Source organism: Mercurialis annua, linkage group LG1-X (genome assembly GCF_937616625.2).
Source record: "Mercurialis annua linkage group LG1-X, ddMerAnnu1.2, whole genome shotgun sequence".
In the NCBI taxonomy this organism is placed as follows: Eukaryota; Viridiplantae; Streptophyta; class Magnoliopsida; order Malpighiales; family Euphorbiaceae; genus Mercurialis; species Mercurialis annua.
In genome coordinates, this window is record NC_065570.1 from 70,534,444 (window position 1) to 70,553,892 (window position 19,449).

Sequence of the window (19,449 nt, forward strand, 5' to 3'; positions counted from 1 at the left end):
ATTACATATTTCATATATGATTGTGGCAGTGACGTATAAGCCACATTCCAAGCTATTTATTTGCTTTGGTGAAATAGTAATCATCAAATTGAGAAGAATTAAATAGAAATCAAAAGAGAGTTTGTAGTGTAATAGGAGTAGATGTTTGGGATAAATCTAAATACTATAACGTAGTAATCTTCAAAAAAGAGAGAGAACAAATGTAAATATTAAAATCAAATATAAATATTAAAGGTAAATAATTTATCAAATCGTTAAAAATATTAAAAGTAAAATAAGTGTTTTTGAAAAGGTGGAAACTATAAAAATGCTCTATTTGGTGAGAATCAATGTGAGGGCTCCGTTGGTCCTCTCAATTATATAATATATAGATACTTGAAATAAAATGTATAGTTTGTGGCATTTTGTAAAAGTATATAAATTTACTCTAAAAAATTTCAATAATATTTTTTAGTAACTGAGTAAAGTATAAAATAATATTAGTAAATAAAAATTTAATGAAAATTATAAAACATCGTACAATAAATAACATTGGTAATAAATTACTTTTAAATGCATGACTGTCAATTACTTGATTCAAAATATTTGTTCAAAGTTGCATAATTAGAGGTTTATTAAGTTTTTTTTATGTCATATAATGATAAATTTAAGTATAAATTCGAAAATGGATAATGAATTTTAAATGATGCGTCATATTGTGAGTTAAAAGAACTTGAAGTTTCAGGTGACTAGCTACTCAAATTTATCATCATTTGATATAAAATTGGGTAGTGAACTTTAAATGATGCGTCATATTATAAGTTAAAAATTAAATTTAGTGAGACAAAATATAAATTAAAATTTAGTAATTAGTAAAATGTAATTAGATAAAAATGTAGTTGCTTCAAAAGTTTAATAAGATGTTTTTATAGGAATTAAGGTAGAAAAATTTAACTAAACAATTTTTTTTTCTGATTAAAAGGGAGCAGTTAAGAAAAAGACATTTGATCCTATTGCTAAATCCGTGATTATTGTATAGTCTATTTATTACCAGTCGCTAGCTTTCAGTTCAGCTAACAAGTATAGCTTAATATGATTAAACCATTCAATTGAGCTTAGTGATTTTTAGTGAAAACCTTAACATGTGACATTCCTATATAAAAGTTAAATAAAAAATTGAAAGCCATCAACATAAGTAATCTGCATCTACAAGTTTTAACGAATAAAATTCAATGACTTAAACAAAAGGCTTAATGGCAAAAAAAACCCAAACCTTTACGACTTGTTGCAATTATATCCAAACCTTTTAATTTTTGCAATAATATCCAAATTGTATTATTTTGTTGTAATAATATCCAAATTGCACTTTTTATGTGATTTTTTTTGAGTTTTTTGCCATTTTTGGAGACTTTTACTATATTATTATACACCAAAAAAAATAGCCTAATATCTTAATTGAAAACAACAAGTTTAGCCATCAATTTGACTATTATTGCTACAAATAATGCAATTTGGATATTATTACAACAAAAAAATGCAATTTGGATATTATTGCAAAAATTAAAAGGTTTGGATATAATTGTAACAAGTTGCAAAGGTTTGAGTTTTTTCTACCATTAGGCCTAAACAAAACAATGCAGTCGAAAGCATTATTCTTATTTTTGTTTTCTAAATTTCTAAGAACGTGACATCAAGGGTTTCTAAGTATCAAAATTAATACTAATAAAAAAGCCAAACACTTTAAAATCTTTTTAATTGATGTGTTGAGAGATTTCTCTTTGCATAATTGCATGGAAGGGCATTTATTCACCTAAAGTCAGATTATTAGTATCGTTGGTGTTACATGAAAAAATTAGTACAAGCCAAAATCTGAAAACAAAATGCATTCATATTCTTGTCACAGTTATTACTTTGGAGAAGTAGAATAGTGGCGTTTCAGAAAATTTAATCAAGAGGTGAAGACTGCTAATAAAACAACAGATTAGCGAAAATTTCTATGTTTAGATAATAAAATCCGTTAATAAAAGCATTCACTAGCAGATTACCGATGGAAAGTTCCTCACAAAAAACTTTGATGCTTCAAATCCCATCGGTAAAATTATCAACTTTTTTAAACAATTTTTTGATGAAAATTACGACGTATTTTACGACGGCAAATCCTTCTGCAAAGAACGTTCAAAATTGCAGTTTCAGTCGCTAATTTGCCAAAAGTTTATTGTCGGTAATTCGATCGCTGAAAAATTATGTATCATTGCTTGGTATAATTTTTTATTTAATTACATTAAATATAATTTTTATTGATACAATAAATTTAAAATAGTTCAAATGATTAAAGTATTATAAAAATTATCATTCTATTTATAATATTAAATAAGCAATTTTATTAATTATTAAGACATTTATAAAAAATAAAATACAAGCCAGTTATCAATTTATCAAACTGGAAAAATGATAAGAGCCAAAATACTATATTCAATTTAAATAGTTGTTTTATTTAAAAAAACTAATCTATATTCGTTTAAAAATTATAAGAGTAATTTTTTCTAACTTTTATCGAAAGGACAAATCAGTATTTTTTACTCAAATAAGGTTGAAACTGAATTTTTAAATAATGTTGATGGCCAATATGTTCGATTATGTGGTTACTATTCTGGACTTAACATTGTGCTTCTTTTAAACTAACAATTGATATGAGAGTCCGATTCGGTTGGATGGAATCTGGTGACTCAGGTTGTACATGACTAACGTGTTGGAGTCTAGTTTTGAGTAAAATTGAGCGATTTAATGTGAAAGGATACCATATTTAAGGGAGAAATTGTTGAATACTGAATGTAATGGAAATTTTATGTTAGATATGAGTAGAATTTAGAACATATAAGTGAAATAGACTAACAAATCTATTATTTTAAGGTTTTGAATTTGATAAGTTACCCGGCCCACGATTATGTGGTTTCTATTGTGGGTCCATAATATATATATATATTTTTTTTAACAAAGATAGAACTACACTATTACAAACAAACTATAGATATACACTACTATTTACAAATTTAAACGTCATCCACGCCATCCACATCGTTTACGTTGAATACATCGCTATCCCGAACTCGCCAAACATGGCGGACGATGCCGCAGCCGCTTGCTTCTGACGCTTCTGACGCTTCGAACCTTCCTCCAAATATTTTCAATATCTTCATCTTCTTTGTCCATGAGGGGATTCGAACCCACGCCCCCTTAGACTTGATGCCTCACTCTTAACCAGGGTCCATAATATATTCTCCCATAAGCAAATGTGGCAACCTGGTGGTAGTATAGTGAGCTCTCTCTTTGGACTAACATATACCTTTTGCAATGTTTCTTCTGTTATGTCCGTGTTTTCTTGGATTTAAAACTACTGCTCGACACAGAAACTCGCTTCCATTATAGTAAAAGTTAAAAGAGTTGAATTAATAAAAACAAAATATAACTAGCATCTTAAGTAAATTATTTCATACTTGGAGATATGTTTTAAAAAAATTATATTAATCAAATGTTTTAATAATAATAGAATAACTTTTGGAAAATAAGATAGATAGTTTATTTAAAGTTTGTAATTTTTCTCTCTAATTACGAATTACTTTTAAAATATGATAAGAGATTAAAAAAATATTTTATTTTATCAACTAGATCCTTCAACTTTTTTATTTACTGTTTAGACATGTTTGTCAGAATCTATAAAATTTACTTGGTGATAGTTATGAGCATACAGTATTGTTTTATTTCAAATAAGAAATAATTATTCCTGTATTTTGATTAATTCAGTTTAAAATTTACCGTTTAATTCGATTAATTCGGTTCAATTTAAAGGGTTTTGTATATAAGTTTTAGTGATTTTTTTATTAAAGGGGTTCAATTATTCCTGTATTTTTATTAATTCAGTTCAAAATTTACCGTTTAATTCGATTAATGCTTGTCAGAATATCTATAGTGTGCTTTTTAGGCCACTTCTTGTGCGAAAACTTAGTGCTGTTTAGCTTTGCTACTTCTTGTAGCTTTTTATAAAATTATACTTTCATCAAAAAAAAAGTTTTAGTGATTTTGCAATTTAAGCACATTATTAAAAAATTGGAATAAAAAAATAATAATAAGCCCGACATTTTATTTTTGGCATTTTATAGATCAAATGATTTACCGATGTCATCTTAGTCATTTAAAACGGCCAAAACAGTATCGCTTTTGCAAAAAAAAAGACCTAAGTGGCACTTGATTATAGGATAAAAAGTTTAAAAATATTCTAATGTGGGGTGTCAGGTTTTGAATAATATACTTAAATCATAAAAAATGAGAAAGCTCTGGATTTTTTTTATATAAATAACACTTTTCTAAATTATTTTTCTGTTCCCTTAATAATTTTTAGAAGAAGTTTAAATTTTTAAAAGTAATAATTATAAATAGTAAATTCTGAAACACGATATAAGATATTTATTAAAAAAATTGCGAAGCTAAATACGTCAGCTTCTAGACTTAAATTTATCATGTCCTAAATTAGTAGCCTTGTCCATATTCAGAAAATGAACTTATTTATTTAGAACATCATCTGAAAGTATACCTTAATTTAATGCAATTGAGGCTCTGCTAATGACAAATAAAAATGAATTACTACTGTATTGGTTTCTTAAGCCAATTTCTTATGCTTTTCATTTGGAATTTATAGCTATCATCATGTATGCTTCAGCCTAACGCAAGCTCAATACCGATAAGTTAAAAGTTTCAACCTTTAATTATTTCTCAACAATTATAATAATATTAATATATGATATATCTTCGTGACTTTACCAATATGATCGGTCCATGATTCACGGGTGGCCTAAGATTTGATGTGCACATTATTTAGTGTTCTTTTATGTTCCAACCTTTGTTTTCTCCAATTTTTATCTGATGTGTCCAAACTGTAGGAAATCCCGGCGGAGCCTGACCACCCCTTAGGAGCGGAGTCCGGCTATATTTATTTTAAACCATATCTTAAAAATATTTTAAGTTTCAATATTATTACATAAAATGTCTTTATAAAAAAAGGTAATGTGGAAGTAACATTATGTGTGGCCTTCCAATTAAGGAGGGAGAGGGGGCTGGGAAGGGCCTTAGCCCCCCCAACTTTTAAAAAATATCTAACTTAGTGTAGGAAATAATGAATTTTGGAATCTCATCTTTTCGGTTTTTAAAAGTTATTTCTCCACATATAAAATATTTTGCGATTTGACTCACTTGATATAAAATTTATGGCTCCGTCGCTACTGCCAGGGCCGGCCTTAGATGAACCGAGGCCCTAGGCGAGATTTTAGTATTCTTTATAAATAAAATCTATTTATGTTAAATTGTTCGTAAAAATAAATTCGTTTTATTTTTCTCATAAAAATATGTTATTTTTCACTTTATAAAGGTACTCTTTCGGTAGATTATTGATAAATATTTAATAGATTTTTGGTAAATATCGATAGATCTTTAGTAAATTTTTATAACATTTCTTTTAAAAAAATATTTTTTATATAAAAAGAATATATATAATGTAATTTACTCTTATTTATATTGCTATATAGTTATTATTAAAAGAGCCTAATATATTTTTAAATATAAATTACAACATTTACTACCATAAAAGAGGCCTTTTAAAATTGATTTTTTAATTACTAAAAGACCTAATCAAATTTTAAAAATAAAAATTTCATCTATCATAAAAAAAATTAATAAATTTTTTATATAATATTTATTTTTCCTATGGACCCCATATAATTATGGGGCCCTCTAAAATTTGTGGCCTTAGGCATATGGCCTATGCCTAAGGCCGGGCATGGCTGCTGCCACATTAATTTTTATTTTTTCTATAAAAATGAAGTTTATTATTGAAAGGTATGCTAGTAATATAAAACTACAATTAAAATATATTTATTTTCATCTGAAATTATACTCAAGAAATTAGAAATCGCATCCGAACATATCAATTGGGTTGGCATCCTTTTGACTTCTAATAATACATCTGTTTTGAGAGAATATAAAACTCACATACTGTTAATGAAAATTTTCCGACAAAGATAAAAGCTACATTATATATCTGTAATGTAATGCGGATCACAAATGAACTTAATATGACGAAAATAACAATTGTATAAATCAATACTTGTCCTATAACCTGAACAGTGAACAACAATTTGTTAAAAAACATCAGTCCCTGAACTTGTAATTTAGAATTAAATAATTTACTTACGATCATTTTGATCAATTAAATATAATGCTCTTCATCTTTTGGTCAATTAAAAATAAATTTATATTATATGAACAAGTTCAGGACCGGGCTAATCTAATTTTATCTTTCATTAACTTAAAAATATAAAATATTATTTTTAATTATCTAAAAATTAAAATTATTGTCTTTAATTGATCAAACTAGCTGAAAGTGAATTATCTGAACACGAGTTATCTGAACAGGAGTTACAAGTTAAGAGATCGGATTGAACCTTTGCTCTCTATCAACAGTAAAAATAATAGAAAAATGAAGTATAGTGGAGTTGTTGGGTTCACTTTTAATCAGTATAGAGCTTACAACACTCACCTTTTTTTCCCATGCTCGTCTCTTTTCATCAAACAGAATGGCCCCTCTTCAAAAATAAAAGCTTTTCATTCTTCTATAAAAGGGTACCATTCCTACTTTGTATCCTCACATAACCTCACTCACTCAAAAATCAAAAGTTTAGTTTTCTTTGGTTTTTAATAGCTAATTAATGGGGCAGGGGAGAGGCAGTGCAAGTGTAGCCGTGGTGATAATGGTTGCACTACTGGGTTTGATGATGGCTGATCAAGTTTATGGTGCAACTTACACTGTCGGTGGCTCTGCTGGTTGGACTTTCAATTTAGATACCTGGCCTAAAGGCAAACGTTTTAGAGCTGGTGATTCACTTGGTATGCTTTTTTTTTCACCTTCATCTTCTTCTTCAGTTCAAAGACGTTGATCATATTTTTGGGTTTTGAAGAAGAATTCACCAAACTGACCGCCGATTAACGGTTGATCCAGTTGAATCAGACGATTCGGTTCTATTTTTAAAACACAAAGCGCAACTTTTTAATTCCTACTATAGTCAAGTGGGATCAAGTTAAAATAGAGTGAAATTCAAACTTGATTTGACTCTAAATTACAAAAATTAAAATATCATAAAAAATTGAGAATTGGACTCTACTTTACTTAGATGTGGTGATCTACATAAATATTTAAAAAGTAAATTTTGTTGTGTGTTGTTTTTAGAGGGTTATTTCAAAGAAAAATACTATTTAGCCAACATTTTGTACCTCTTTTAACGCCCCTCCTTTAAATTTTGGAGACTTTAGGCATAGGCCTTAGCCGGCCTTGAACCTATAGAGTCGAGTATTTATTGCTCGAACTCAATTTGATAATTGCATTGAGTAGTTTAAATTCGAGTTCCATTTGATTAACACTCAAACTTCTTAACTAGCAAACTAATGATACATATAATAATGTTTTATAAGCTATATTTAAGGGTGGGTTGTACAACTACTAATTAAAACGTGTTTAAAAAACTGCAGTATTCAACTATGATTCAACAGTACACAATGTGGTAGCAGTGAACAGAGGTGGTTATACAAGCTGCAGTGCACCAGCAGGTGCCAAAATGTACAAATCAGGTCAAGATCAGATAAAGCTGGTGAAGGGACAAAACTTCTTCATTTGCAGTATTGTTGGCCACTGTCAGTCTGGCATGAAAATTGCTATTACTGCTACTTGAACTTCATTAGTCAACTGTTTGTATACCTTAATTTAGGATTGTGTTGTGTTCCTTAATTATGTGTGGTTTTGTTTAAATTATGTATGTAGCAGTAAGAGTTGGGTGTACTTGCTAGAATAAGTATGTTTCTTTCATATATGTTGTTTATAGCTACTATTAAATAAGTAATATGGATTTGTTTAATGTGTTATAATTGTTGGATTTGGTCCCCCAAGGTCACGCATTTTTGGCTGGGCTACCTTCATAAATTATAGACCTAATACCTTAAAAAATCCCGACCTTTTAACCTCTTTTCAACTTATCCCGACGTTGAAAATTGGTCAATTTTATTCTATTTTATATTTTCTCATCGGTGATAGATTTGCAAAAAAATGAAAGATAATGATTTTATTTGACACTTTTAAAAGGACGTAATTAAAATCAAAAACATGTAAAGATTGTGATTTTATATGATATTAACCCTTAAAACGTTAAACATATGAATAATATAACAAAAGGTATAATACTAAAGTAATTTGAGTAAAGGATAAAAAAAATCTTAACTGAAATATCAAATAAACCTAAATTTGTAAAAGTGAATTAAACAAACCCGCAACTTGACAAATTATATCATAAGCCTCCTTAGGAGAATGAGAATACCACCCTCCTTCCCCCCTAATCTTTGCAAAACCAGATCAATTTACTCCCTCATTTCCACCAAAAATCCCCGTCGACTCTGCTACCAATACCGATTTTTTTTTAATACCAAAAATAAAGCTGACCTGTCGCCGGAAAAAAAATCGGCGACCACCGCCATTAAAGAACAGATCCCAAGTGGGATCTATTCATTGTTTTGAACAGATCTCACTTGGGATTTGTTCTTCGTACAAAACAAAATACAGAGCCCCTTGGGATTTGTTTCTTCGTTGAACAGATCTTCATGGGATATGTTCCTTTGTTGATGAACATAAATAAGATTTTGCTGGAAAAAAAATACAGCTGCGGTGATCGGTGGTATTCAGTGGGTGATTAATTATTTAATATTTCAAAATTAAAAAAAATATAAAATTTAAAGTATAAATTTAAATAATTAAAAAAAAATAAAAATTATTTTAGACTTTTTATCATTGAAAATGTATTTCAAACGAGGGTTGAAAGTGGATAAGAGTGGTCGAGGGATGTTTTTAATCCGGTTTTTGCCAAATTGTAAAGTGATTTAATATGATTTTGCGAATTTGAGTGTATTTGATATTTCGTGCTAAATTCAGGTTTTTTTTTGGGCTTTTTACACAAACAACCTATATTGGCTAATTGTTTACTTTTATACATGTCATATTTTTCACTTACTAAACTAGCATACACGGAGCTGATTATAACTTTTATACGGATCTTATATATTCAACCCTAATAGCACAATCATCATAATTTCATTTATTTTCTCTCTCCTCATCATTCAATTCTCTCTTCCTCCCAACTCATATTTCTCTCCCTTCCTCTCAGCTCATCTTCTTCTCTCTTCCTCTCCGTCGTCTTCCGCTTCGCCGTCCTCTATTCCTCCGCTCCTCCGTCTCCGTTGTCATCTTCGCCAACGCCATCATCTCCTCTGCTCGTCGTGTCATCTATTTGATTTCAGATCTACAATTTATTCATTCTTCTTCTTTTTCTTCTCTTTTATTTTCAGATCTACAATTGTTTTACTGTTTTTTCACCATTAAACATGTATATAGATTATATTTCAAGAATATAATGTTAATTTCATGTTATGTAATATAAAATTATGGTTATATGGAATAATTTTTTGTTATTTCTGCATTTTATTTTTGTGTTTGGTTGTATTTTTGTGTTTATTTATTCTGTAGCTCGATGTTTTGACTATGGTTGATTGTTGAATTATTATAATGTTACAGTGTTGTTGATTTGTTGTTGATTTTGTGTTGATAATCAGTTGGTATTTCCTTGATTTTAACATTGGAAAAATTTGTTCTTTTTTTAAAATTGGCAAATTAAATAACTTTGTCAGCGAAATAAACTAAATAAAATAAAATTTAACCGAGACTAAATAATTATATGTTTGCATTATTATGTTGACATATTGTTGATTTCTTGTTGATATTTTATCGTTTGTCACAATTTTTCAAAAAATTATGTTCTATTTTATTCCTTATGTTGATTCGTTGTTGATTTATTGTTGACATTATTTTGATATGTATTTCAACATTTTTTGATTTTCAATTTTATGTTGACATGTTGTTGATATACTGTTGATAACATGTTGATTTTTCAACCATAGAAAGAAAAATAAAGTTAGTCTTAAATTGATGTATTAATGAATTATTGATATGTTTTTGATAATATGTTGATTGTTTCTGACTTAAATCAATCAATGTTCTCATTTTACAAACATTTTGACTAAATTAGCATTAATTGTTGATTCATTGTTGATTTATTGTTGACATTATGTTGATAAGTATTTTAACTTTTTTTTATTTTCAATTTTATGTTGACATGTTGTTGATATATTGTTGATAACATATTGATTTTTCAATCATTAAAAGAAAAGTAAATTGCTTAAATTGCTGTATTGATGAGCTGTTGACATGTTTTTGATAATATGTTGATTGTTTTTGACTTAAATTAATCGATGTTCTCATTTTACAAACATCTTGACTAAATTAGCATTAATTGTTGATATCATGTTGACATTATGTTGATAACAACGACAATAATTCAAATGAAAAAATAAAATTATTTTTACATATAAAAATAAAAATATATTAAATATACACCAACACAACAGTTCGCAAATTAAAGAAATCTATTTGAAAATATTTTTTTTCCTCAATTCTCTTTGCAGCTGCACAGTTTCTTCAAAATCACTTGTATAATTGTTTTGCGTTCCACCTCTCATACCTAACTAAATTTCGACAAAGACGGTTATGATACAGTTTCATTTCATCTAACGAAAGTTTATTTCACAGACAATATTATCTTATTTGTCAATGTTAAAATAAAAAGAATCAGTAGATATCAACATAATATCAACATAAAGTCAACATAAAATCAACAACACTGTAACATTATAATAATTCAGCAATCAATCATCATCAATAAATCGTTCTGCAGAATAAAAAAAACGCAGAAATACAACAAAACACAAAAAAATGCAGAAATAACAGAATTTTATTATATAAAATCACAAAATTATTCTATATAACATGAAATAAGTATTAAATTCTTTAAAGATACTCTTTATACATGTTTAATGGTGAATCAACAGTAAAAGATAAACAAATTACAGATCTGAAAATAAAAAAAAAGAACAAAAAATTTCAGATCTAAAATTATAAAGATAAAAGAAAGATGGCGCGGCGAGATAAAGGCGGAACGATGGAGGCGAAACGGCGGAGGCGCAACAGCGGAGGCGAAACGGCGGAAGCGAAGGAGTAGAAATCGTGAATTTTTTTTTTCACAACTCAAAAGAATTTACTGTTATATAAGTAAGAACGGTTGAGATAATGATGAAATAGAGATGAAAATGAGTGAAGTAAGAGGAGTCGTGCAGTAATGGAGATAACATACAGCAAAATCGTGGAGAAGAGAAGCGAAAATGGCGGAGAAAAATGAAGAAACCGCAAATTGAGAAGGAAAATAAGAAGACGGTAAAAAAGAAAAAAATCAAACAAAAAAGGTTAGGTTTCATAAAATTGATGATGTGAAAAGTAAAGATATGGATTGGGCCGTATAAAAGTAAAGTCTAGCCCAAATTCTGTATTTTATATAAAAAGCCCTTTTTTTTTCCTTCACTCAAAGTAATTTTAATTAAAGTAGGTTTTTCATAGAGTCTGTTATGCAAGCTAGGGCTGGCAAGGCCCATGACAGCAGCATAAGATCACAATTTTAAAGCCCAAATAGAGACCCCACGAAGAGACCCCACGAAGTATAAACTTGGACATTTAGGGGATTTTGGGACTCTGCAGTGTTTTTTTTCAGGTAAAAGGCTCACTTTACTCTTTCAGATCGGACAAAAAAAAAAAAAAAAATTTTAAAGTCGAGATTGGCTCACTTTACATTTTATAGTTGTCCAAAACGGCTCATATTACACCGCCGTTAATTTCTTCAATTAAATGATGACGTGATATGTAAAAAAAAAATTTAAAAACATTCTTAATATTTAAAACACTTACCAATTTTATATTTATAATTTTTTTAACTATTTTTACCCTTTTCTTCATTTATATATCAATAATTAAAAAAAATACTTAAAGTTAAAATATTTATTATAAATGTGGTTTTCGGTGGGTGTTTGGAGGTGGGTGGGTGAATTAGATTTACTTATTTGGATTTTAAAGTGTTTAATAGGATTTCGAAGCCTTTAGTTTTGTTTCGAAATGTTTAATAGTGTTTCGATTGTTTTATAAATATTTGAATTATAAATATTTTTTAATTATTGATATTTAAATGAAAAAGAGGGTGAAAAAATTGTATGTATAAATTTGCTAATTATTTTAAACTTTAAATGTTTAATAACTATTTGACAGAAAAAACTAATAGAGTCAAATTTTTAGTATGATGTGATTCGTTTTGGACAGTTAAAGAGTGTGAAAGTGAGCCAACCTCGAACTTAAAAATTTATTAATTTTTTTGTCCGATTTTAAAGACTAAAGTGAGCCTTTTGCCTTTTTTTCATCTCTTTTACAATATAGGAATAAAATAGATATAGGGGTAGTAGGGAATATGTCAAGAAAAAACAGCCAACTCTTTAAAATTAAGAAAAAATTAATAATGACGAAATAATGTGAAGATGATTTTTATTTAATTGTAATAATTTTGTATGAGTTTGAGTCTCCAAAGACTTGGACTAAACAATAAATTTTGGGAAGTTCCTGGAAATATTCAAAGAGGAAAAAGGGCGTTGACTCGGTCTAGAGCATGAAAATGTCCTTCTGGATGAATTACCCTGTACAAATTTTCAGTCTTCGCCGTCCATTTAGGACCAAAAACAAAGCTCCGGTTTCTTATTTACACATTTATATTTTTAAGCAATCTTATTAAATTAGTTCAACAAATAAATATTGAAAACTTGAAAATTTGTTATAATAAATTATTAAATCATTCCTCCCAATAATTGTTTTATACTACTATTAAAATAAATTTAAGTGACAATTTGTCCCTTCAATTTAAAAATAATATCATTTAGTATATATTTTAATTTTATGATTAATTTAATCATAAATTTAATTTATTTGGTCTTTTTTTTTTCCATTTTAGCATAATAGTTATATAGGAGGTGAGACACATGCGTCAAAATCAGGACTACACATTAAATTAGCCAGAAAATAAATATTTATACTATTTGGTTATGGCTTGCAAGTAAAGAGGTAAATTGACAATAAAATCTTATTAATTTCATCATACATAATATATTGTTAAATATTTATACATTTCAGTCTTAATATATACATATCGTCTATTTTTATTTTCATTAATCTGGTATACGTCTAAAAATATATGCATATGGTGGGACTGAGATCACAATGACAGATTTTCGTGAGGATCGATAACTTGCTTCAATAATATAAACATTTTCTTGTTTTTTAATAATTATATATATGCATTGACTTTTCAACTTGATCATATTAATAATTCCAAAGTCAAGAAATTTCTCACCAAGAAATTAATTGTAGTTCCATCTTGTTGCCTGGCTATAATCCATCGCCAAATTATCTACCTTTCTAATTCTCCAACATTCAAGAAACTGATAATCATCAAGAAAAGTTCAAGAAATGGATACAGAACAAGAAGAGATGCAGTTTCTTGGAATTCTTGATATCTTCAAAGAATCATACAAAATCATCTTCACATGGCGCAAAATCTTCACCCAAATAACTCTCTCTCTAATCCTTCCATTAACATTCATCTTCCTAGCTCATATCCAAATCTCCGATCTAATCTTCGCCGACATCATGCACGACGAACGCCAGTTAGATCGAACCGTTATTAATTCTCCACGATACAACAAACTCAACGATCTCATCTCTTCCGACTGGACTTATCTAATGCTCTTCAAATTCGCATACTTCACTTTCTTTCTTATATTCTCGCTTTTATCAACAGCCGCAGTTGTTTACACCATCGCTTGTATTTACACCGGGAGAGACGTGAGCTTCAAGAAAGTTATGAGCGTAGTCCCTAAGGTTTGGAAGAGACTTATGGTCACTTTTTTATGCATATTTAGTGCTGTTTTTGCTTATCACGTCGTTGCTATTATCCTCTTTATAATGTTAGCAGTTCTCATCTCCGACGACGCCACCGGAGTTGTGTCGTTTTTTATTTTCTTGGGTTTATATTTTGTGGGTATTGTGTATTTGAGCATAATTTGGCAGTTGGCGAGCGTTGTGTCTGTTTTAGAAGAGGCTTGTGGAGTTAAAGCTATGGTGAAGAGCAGAGCTTTGATTAAAGGGAAGATGTGGCTGACCGGTATTATATTTTTCACGTTGAATCTGTGTTATTTTATAATACAGTTTATTTTTGAGATTTACGTTGTTCATGGAAGATCGTTGATGATTAATAGAGTAGTGTATGGAATAATTTGTTTTTGGTTGCTGTTCGTATTCTTTTTGAGTGGACTGGTAATTCAGACAGTGATTTACTTTGTCTGTAAATCGTATCATCATGAAAATATAGATAAGTCGGCTCTGTCGGATCATCTTGAAGTATATTTATTGGGTGAATATGTACCCTTAAAGGCTAAGGATGTTCAGCTGGAGCAATTTGAAGTTTGAGCGAGTTATATAAACATTGAAGATTGTAATTGATTTGATTGATCGTCTTAGATTGATCATGTGTATGTAATTAAACTTTTTTGAAGATTTAAATAAATCCCATGGTTGGAAATTATTTTTCTCAACTTATAAATTTTATGTTTTTGATAAATTGGCGATGCCAATTTGTTTGTTCAGTCATGAGACATGAGGATTAATGTCAACGATGGGAGCTATAGCTAACGCCTGACTGGGTTTCTGAAATCTCTGAAATCGAATTAAATATTAGAAATTTTTAAAATGAAGTTTTCATTATTTGTACTTAAAGTTGGTTCAGTTAGATTCAGAGAATAAATTTTCCGGTAGGATTCAGGGGATTTCTATAGGTATTTTCTTGAACAATAGTATTAGATTTTTTGGAAGAAAAATCATTTCAGCCCTTCTATTTGTCATAGTGAGATCCAGAAAGTCGAACTTATAACTTTTTTGACAAAACAAACTCAAAGCTTATCATTTATGGATCATTTGAATCCCTTATTGCATTTTTAAAATCTTTTTTATAATAACCACGGGTTGGCTACAATTATTTTGTTTATTTAAACTATATTTACTTTTCACTATTAAATAAATTATTATCACTTTCATCTGTTGGGAAATTAACAAATAGACTAAAAACGAAATACTTTTTTTTTAAAAAAAATCATATAACTATATTATCATTTTTAATGAGACAAATATGAACATACTCAACAAAGTAAGCTTCTCAAAATTTTTTTGTCTGACCATCAGGTGTTCTTAACGGATTCCAACTATAAAATAACACGCTTAAATTTTTTACATTAAGACTAATCATCACTCGAGCAGGACATATCTTTTGCGGAAGACAAAATTCTAACTATAAATTTTAAACAGCTGCATATATGAATACATTCGTACCCGCGACCTCACTTAAATCAGGCGAGCGCCTTACCAACTCTTTTGCGTTTGATTTTAAGTTTTTTAATTTTTTTCGTTAGAAGAAAAATGCTAACATACTGTTTTGTGAAAATTAAATAGTAAAGTAAAGTTTTTAAAATAAAAATAAATAAAACCTAACCTACCCGCTTCACTTGAAAACAAATCCACTCCCTTGTCACTCCTGCAGCACCCAACCTCCATTCTCGTCTTCTTCACTTTTGTTTTTATATTTTTCATTTACTTGCACACAATCATATTTAATTCCTAAATATTTTTATTTTTTTCTCTTTAATATTTCTTCTAGTTTTATATCTAGATATGAATGTTCTTAATTTTGTTTTTCAAAAATTTCTAAATCAAGTTTCTATCTTTGAACTATTCCACAATTTTAAAACAGGATTATTTTTTATGGATGACACAGATGGTTGAGGAATGTAGTAGTGGTTAAGGGATGAACCATCTTATTGTTGTTGTAATAGCACTCTCAATGTTGATACAAGGCCTAATGATAAAATAAAAGTTTAATCTTTATAAATTTTAGTCTGATTTTAAAAACATTAAGTATAAGTCTAATTATAAAATTTTGGCCTAATGGTAAAAAAAACCCAAACCTTTATGACTTGTTACAATTATATTCAAATCTTTTAATTTTTGCAATAATATTCAAATTGTATTTTTTTATTGCAATAATATCCAAATTGCATTTTTTTTTATCAATAATAGTTAAATTGATGGCTAAATTTATTGTTTTCAATTAAGATATTAGGCTATTATTATGTTTTGATGTATAATAATATAGTAAAAGTCCTAAAAAATGGCAAAAAAACTCAAAAAAAAAATCACATAAAAAGTGCAATTTGAATATTATTACAATAAAATAATACAATTTGGATATTATTGTAAAAATTAAAAAGTTTATATATAATTGCAAAAAGTTGTAAAGGTTTGGATTGTTTTCCATTAAGCCTAAAATTTAAGGGAGGAGATCTAGAGTGTATATTTATTCAAGTGCCTCATGTGTTGGACCCACCTACTACAAATGTGACATCCGGCTAATTTTTTTATCATGTGGAACTTTTTTGAGAGTTCAAAAAATAGAATAATGACAAGTCATGGGTAAAATATATAATTTATAATGATATAATTAGTTGTTATATATAATTATATTTAAAAACAATATAAAATAAATTATTATTAAAAATATAATTTCTAGTAACGATTTTATTAGGTAGATTTAAAAACGATATAAAAATATTCGTTATAAAAAGACATTGTAATAGACCATTAGTAAAGTAACTAGTGACATTTCTATCGATTACACAAAAGAATAAATAAATTAAGAATACATTTCTACACAAAAGAGAGGAAGATGGACCCTTTAATAGCCCATCCCCTTTCTTTGGTAGCCCATATCAGCAAATTGGTAGAATTAAGAGTTAATGTCACCATATAACCCAAAAACTCAAAACTTTACATTAGTGACTCAAAAAAATAAATTAATCAAAAATCCCCCTTTTTTTAAAACAAGTTTCTATGCCTACCCCTTTATAATTACCCTTCCTACTTTGTCCCTATGTGTATATTACCTACTGTGTTTCTTATTACACCTCATAATTTTTCTTCATTTATTATACTGAATTATTTTTCCTTCTTCTCTGTAATGTTCTTCCTCCATTAACTTCAATTTTTTCATAATGATTTCCTCCATTTTCTGTATAGTGATTTGGTATAGATCGGGTCTGATCTGTCCGGTGGTCGGACCATCGCGGGTTAACTACTGGTGGTCGGACCTCTAGTGGTTGGCTGCCGGAACATCAGATCTATAGTGGCCGATAGCCGGAACATCGGACTGCCGGTGCAACTTGTTGCATCGATACTTGTTACAACTGCTCTTATTCATACCGTCATTGGAGATTCCCATGGAGTAAACATTTGAGTTGTTTAATTTGATTGTGGCTTTCAACGGGATTGCTCAGTTTCTTCTCCACTGGTGTTGTTATTCATTTTTACACTTGTACACCTGTACAAAGGAACAAGATATACCAAAATGGCATAAAGTGTAAATAGGTTCTCAAGTGTTGTTTTAAAATTAATTTGATTCTTAAATTTCTAATTTTATCATCACATCACACTTAAATTTAATTAAGGGTCTTAATGATGAATTATAATTTTAGATTTTAAAAATATAAGGATATTGAAAATTGAAAATTATTAAATATATTAATTTGTAAAATTAAAAAAAAAACTATACATATATCTATATTTTTCACTCTTTATTAATACATGAGTAAGACTAATAAACTATTTCACTTGTTAAAATTGAAAAACATAGTAGTTCGATGGTCGGACCCGAGGTAGTCGTGGTCGGATACGTGGTTGTAATAAAACTAGTATTGAGTGTTTAAATTGATTATACATTTAAAATTTATGTATTCTAATTAAATTAATTTATTGATAATTTAGACTATAAAAATTAAATTCATAAAGTGAACTAAATCTAAATTTAATGTGAACTCAATGTGAACTAAATATGAACTGAATGTGAACCAAATATTAAATGAGTATGAAAAAAATGTAAACTCTAAGTAAATTTAGGATAAAATTAATATAAATATAATGTCAACTTAATTTAAATTTAATGTCAATTCAAAGCAAACTTTTTTTTGTAAACTATTATAAATTTTAAATTACATCGATAGTATTTGAACTTTTTAAAAATTGTTATTTGAATTTCCTAATTTTTCTTAACTTAAATTAGTATTCAGTATTTAAATTGTTTATAAATTTAAAATTTATTTATTCTAATTAAATTAATTTATTGATAATTTAGACTATAAAATATTAAATTTAAAAGTGAACTGAATGTAAACTTAATGTGAACTCGATGTGAACTGAATATGAACTGTATGTGAACTAAATATAAATTAAATGTAAATTTTAAGTAAATTTAGCAGAAATTCAATGTAAATTTAATGTCAACTTAATTTAAATTAATTTATTAATTATGTATAATATTAAAAACAATTTAAATAGTGCCAAATAAAGTAATTATAATATGAAAATAACTATCTAAGGTTTTATTGGATTTGAACTGAAAGTAAATAAATTAAAAATAAACTGATATAAAGTCAATGTGAACTTAATATAAACTCGATGTGAACTTAATATGAACTCAATGTCAATTTAATATAAATTAAATATAAACTCAAAGTAAATTTAATGTCAACTTAATGTGAATTAAAAGTAAACTATTTAAAGTAATTTTTTAGTAGGTTGAATATATTTTTAAAGTTACCTTATTTTAATTATATTAATTTATTTATATTTTTTACTATTAAAATAAACATAGTAAGTGACAAATAAACTGATAATAAATTAAAAATAAAATTATTTAATATTTTATAGAAATTAATCCAAATCTAAATTTAAACTAAACATAATGTAAATTTAATATAAATTTAAAATGCATAAAGTTAAAGTAAACTTGTAATAAAATAATTTTAAATTAATTTATTAATAATTTACTCCATCAAAAATAAGCTAACAAGTGAAAAATAATTTATTAATAATTTACACCATCAAAGATAAATTTTTGAGATGCAGTGTAATATACAAATAAACCTGATGTGAACCTGATATGAACCTATATCAACTGAACTATTTTAATTCATTTTTTTATAAAATTTGTCTTACTGCTTTTTACAATCTTATCTGATATTTTATATAGAGAATTTTGAGATATAGTCTACTATAAAAATTAAATAATTGTTTTTTAGTGAAATGTAATTACAGTTTATAAAACTTAAAATCAACTTGATGTGAACCGGATGTGAACTTATATTAACTTATGTAGTTTAATTTAATTTTTAATAAAAGTTGGCATACCAAATGATAAAACAGAAATTCATTTAGTTGATTCTGAGTGTTGATTGTGATTCATTTATCATATCCAAATGATAAAATAGAAAGACTTTGGATTTTAAAAATTCATTTAGTCATGC

General features: G+C 27.7%; 2 protein-coding genes across 2 annotated transcripts; both read left to right on the forward strand.

Moving 5' to 3' along the window:
* Positions 1–6,646: 6,646 nt before the first annotated feature.
* On the forward strand, positions 6,647–7,934 carry LOC126672549 (basic blue protein-like). The gene is made up of 2 exons (XM_050366507.2): positions 6,647–6,912; positions 7,552–7,934. Exons 1-2 carry the CDS (start codon positions 6,735–6,737, stop codon positions 7,749–7,751), a joined length of 378 nt encoding a protein of 125 aa, XP_050222464.1. The 5' UTR covers positions 6,647–6,734; the 3' UTR covers positions 7,752–7,934.
* Positions 7,935–13,513: 5,579 nt separating this feature from the next.
* LOC126675613 (uncharacterized) lies at positions 13,514–14,512 on the forward strand. Its single transcript, XM_050370224.1, has one exon. It carries the CDS (start codon positions 13,514–13,516, stop codon positions 14,510–14,512), a length of 999 nt encoding a protein of 332 aa, XP_050226181.1.
* The last annotated feature ends 4,937 nt before the right edge of the window (positions 14,513–19,449 follow it).

Bases quoted from the DNA above. Each gene is read 5' to 3' on its own strand.
- LOC126675613 (XM_050370224.1), top strand. From the start codon at position 13,514: ATGGATACAGAACAAGAAGAGATGCAGTTTCTTGGAATTCTTGATATC.
- LOC126672549 (XM_050366507.2), top strand. From the start codon at position 6,735: ATGGGGCAGGGGAGAGGCAGTGCAAGTGTAGCCGTGGTGATAATGGTT. The intron at 6,913-7,551 runs GTATGCTTTTTT...AAAAAACTGCAG, and splicing joins TAGAGCTGGTGATTCACTTG to TATTCAACTATGATTCAACA.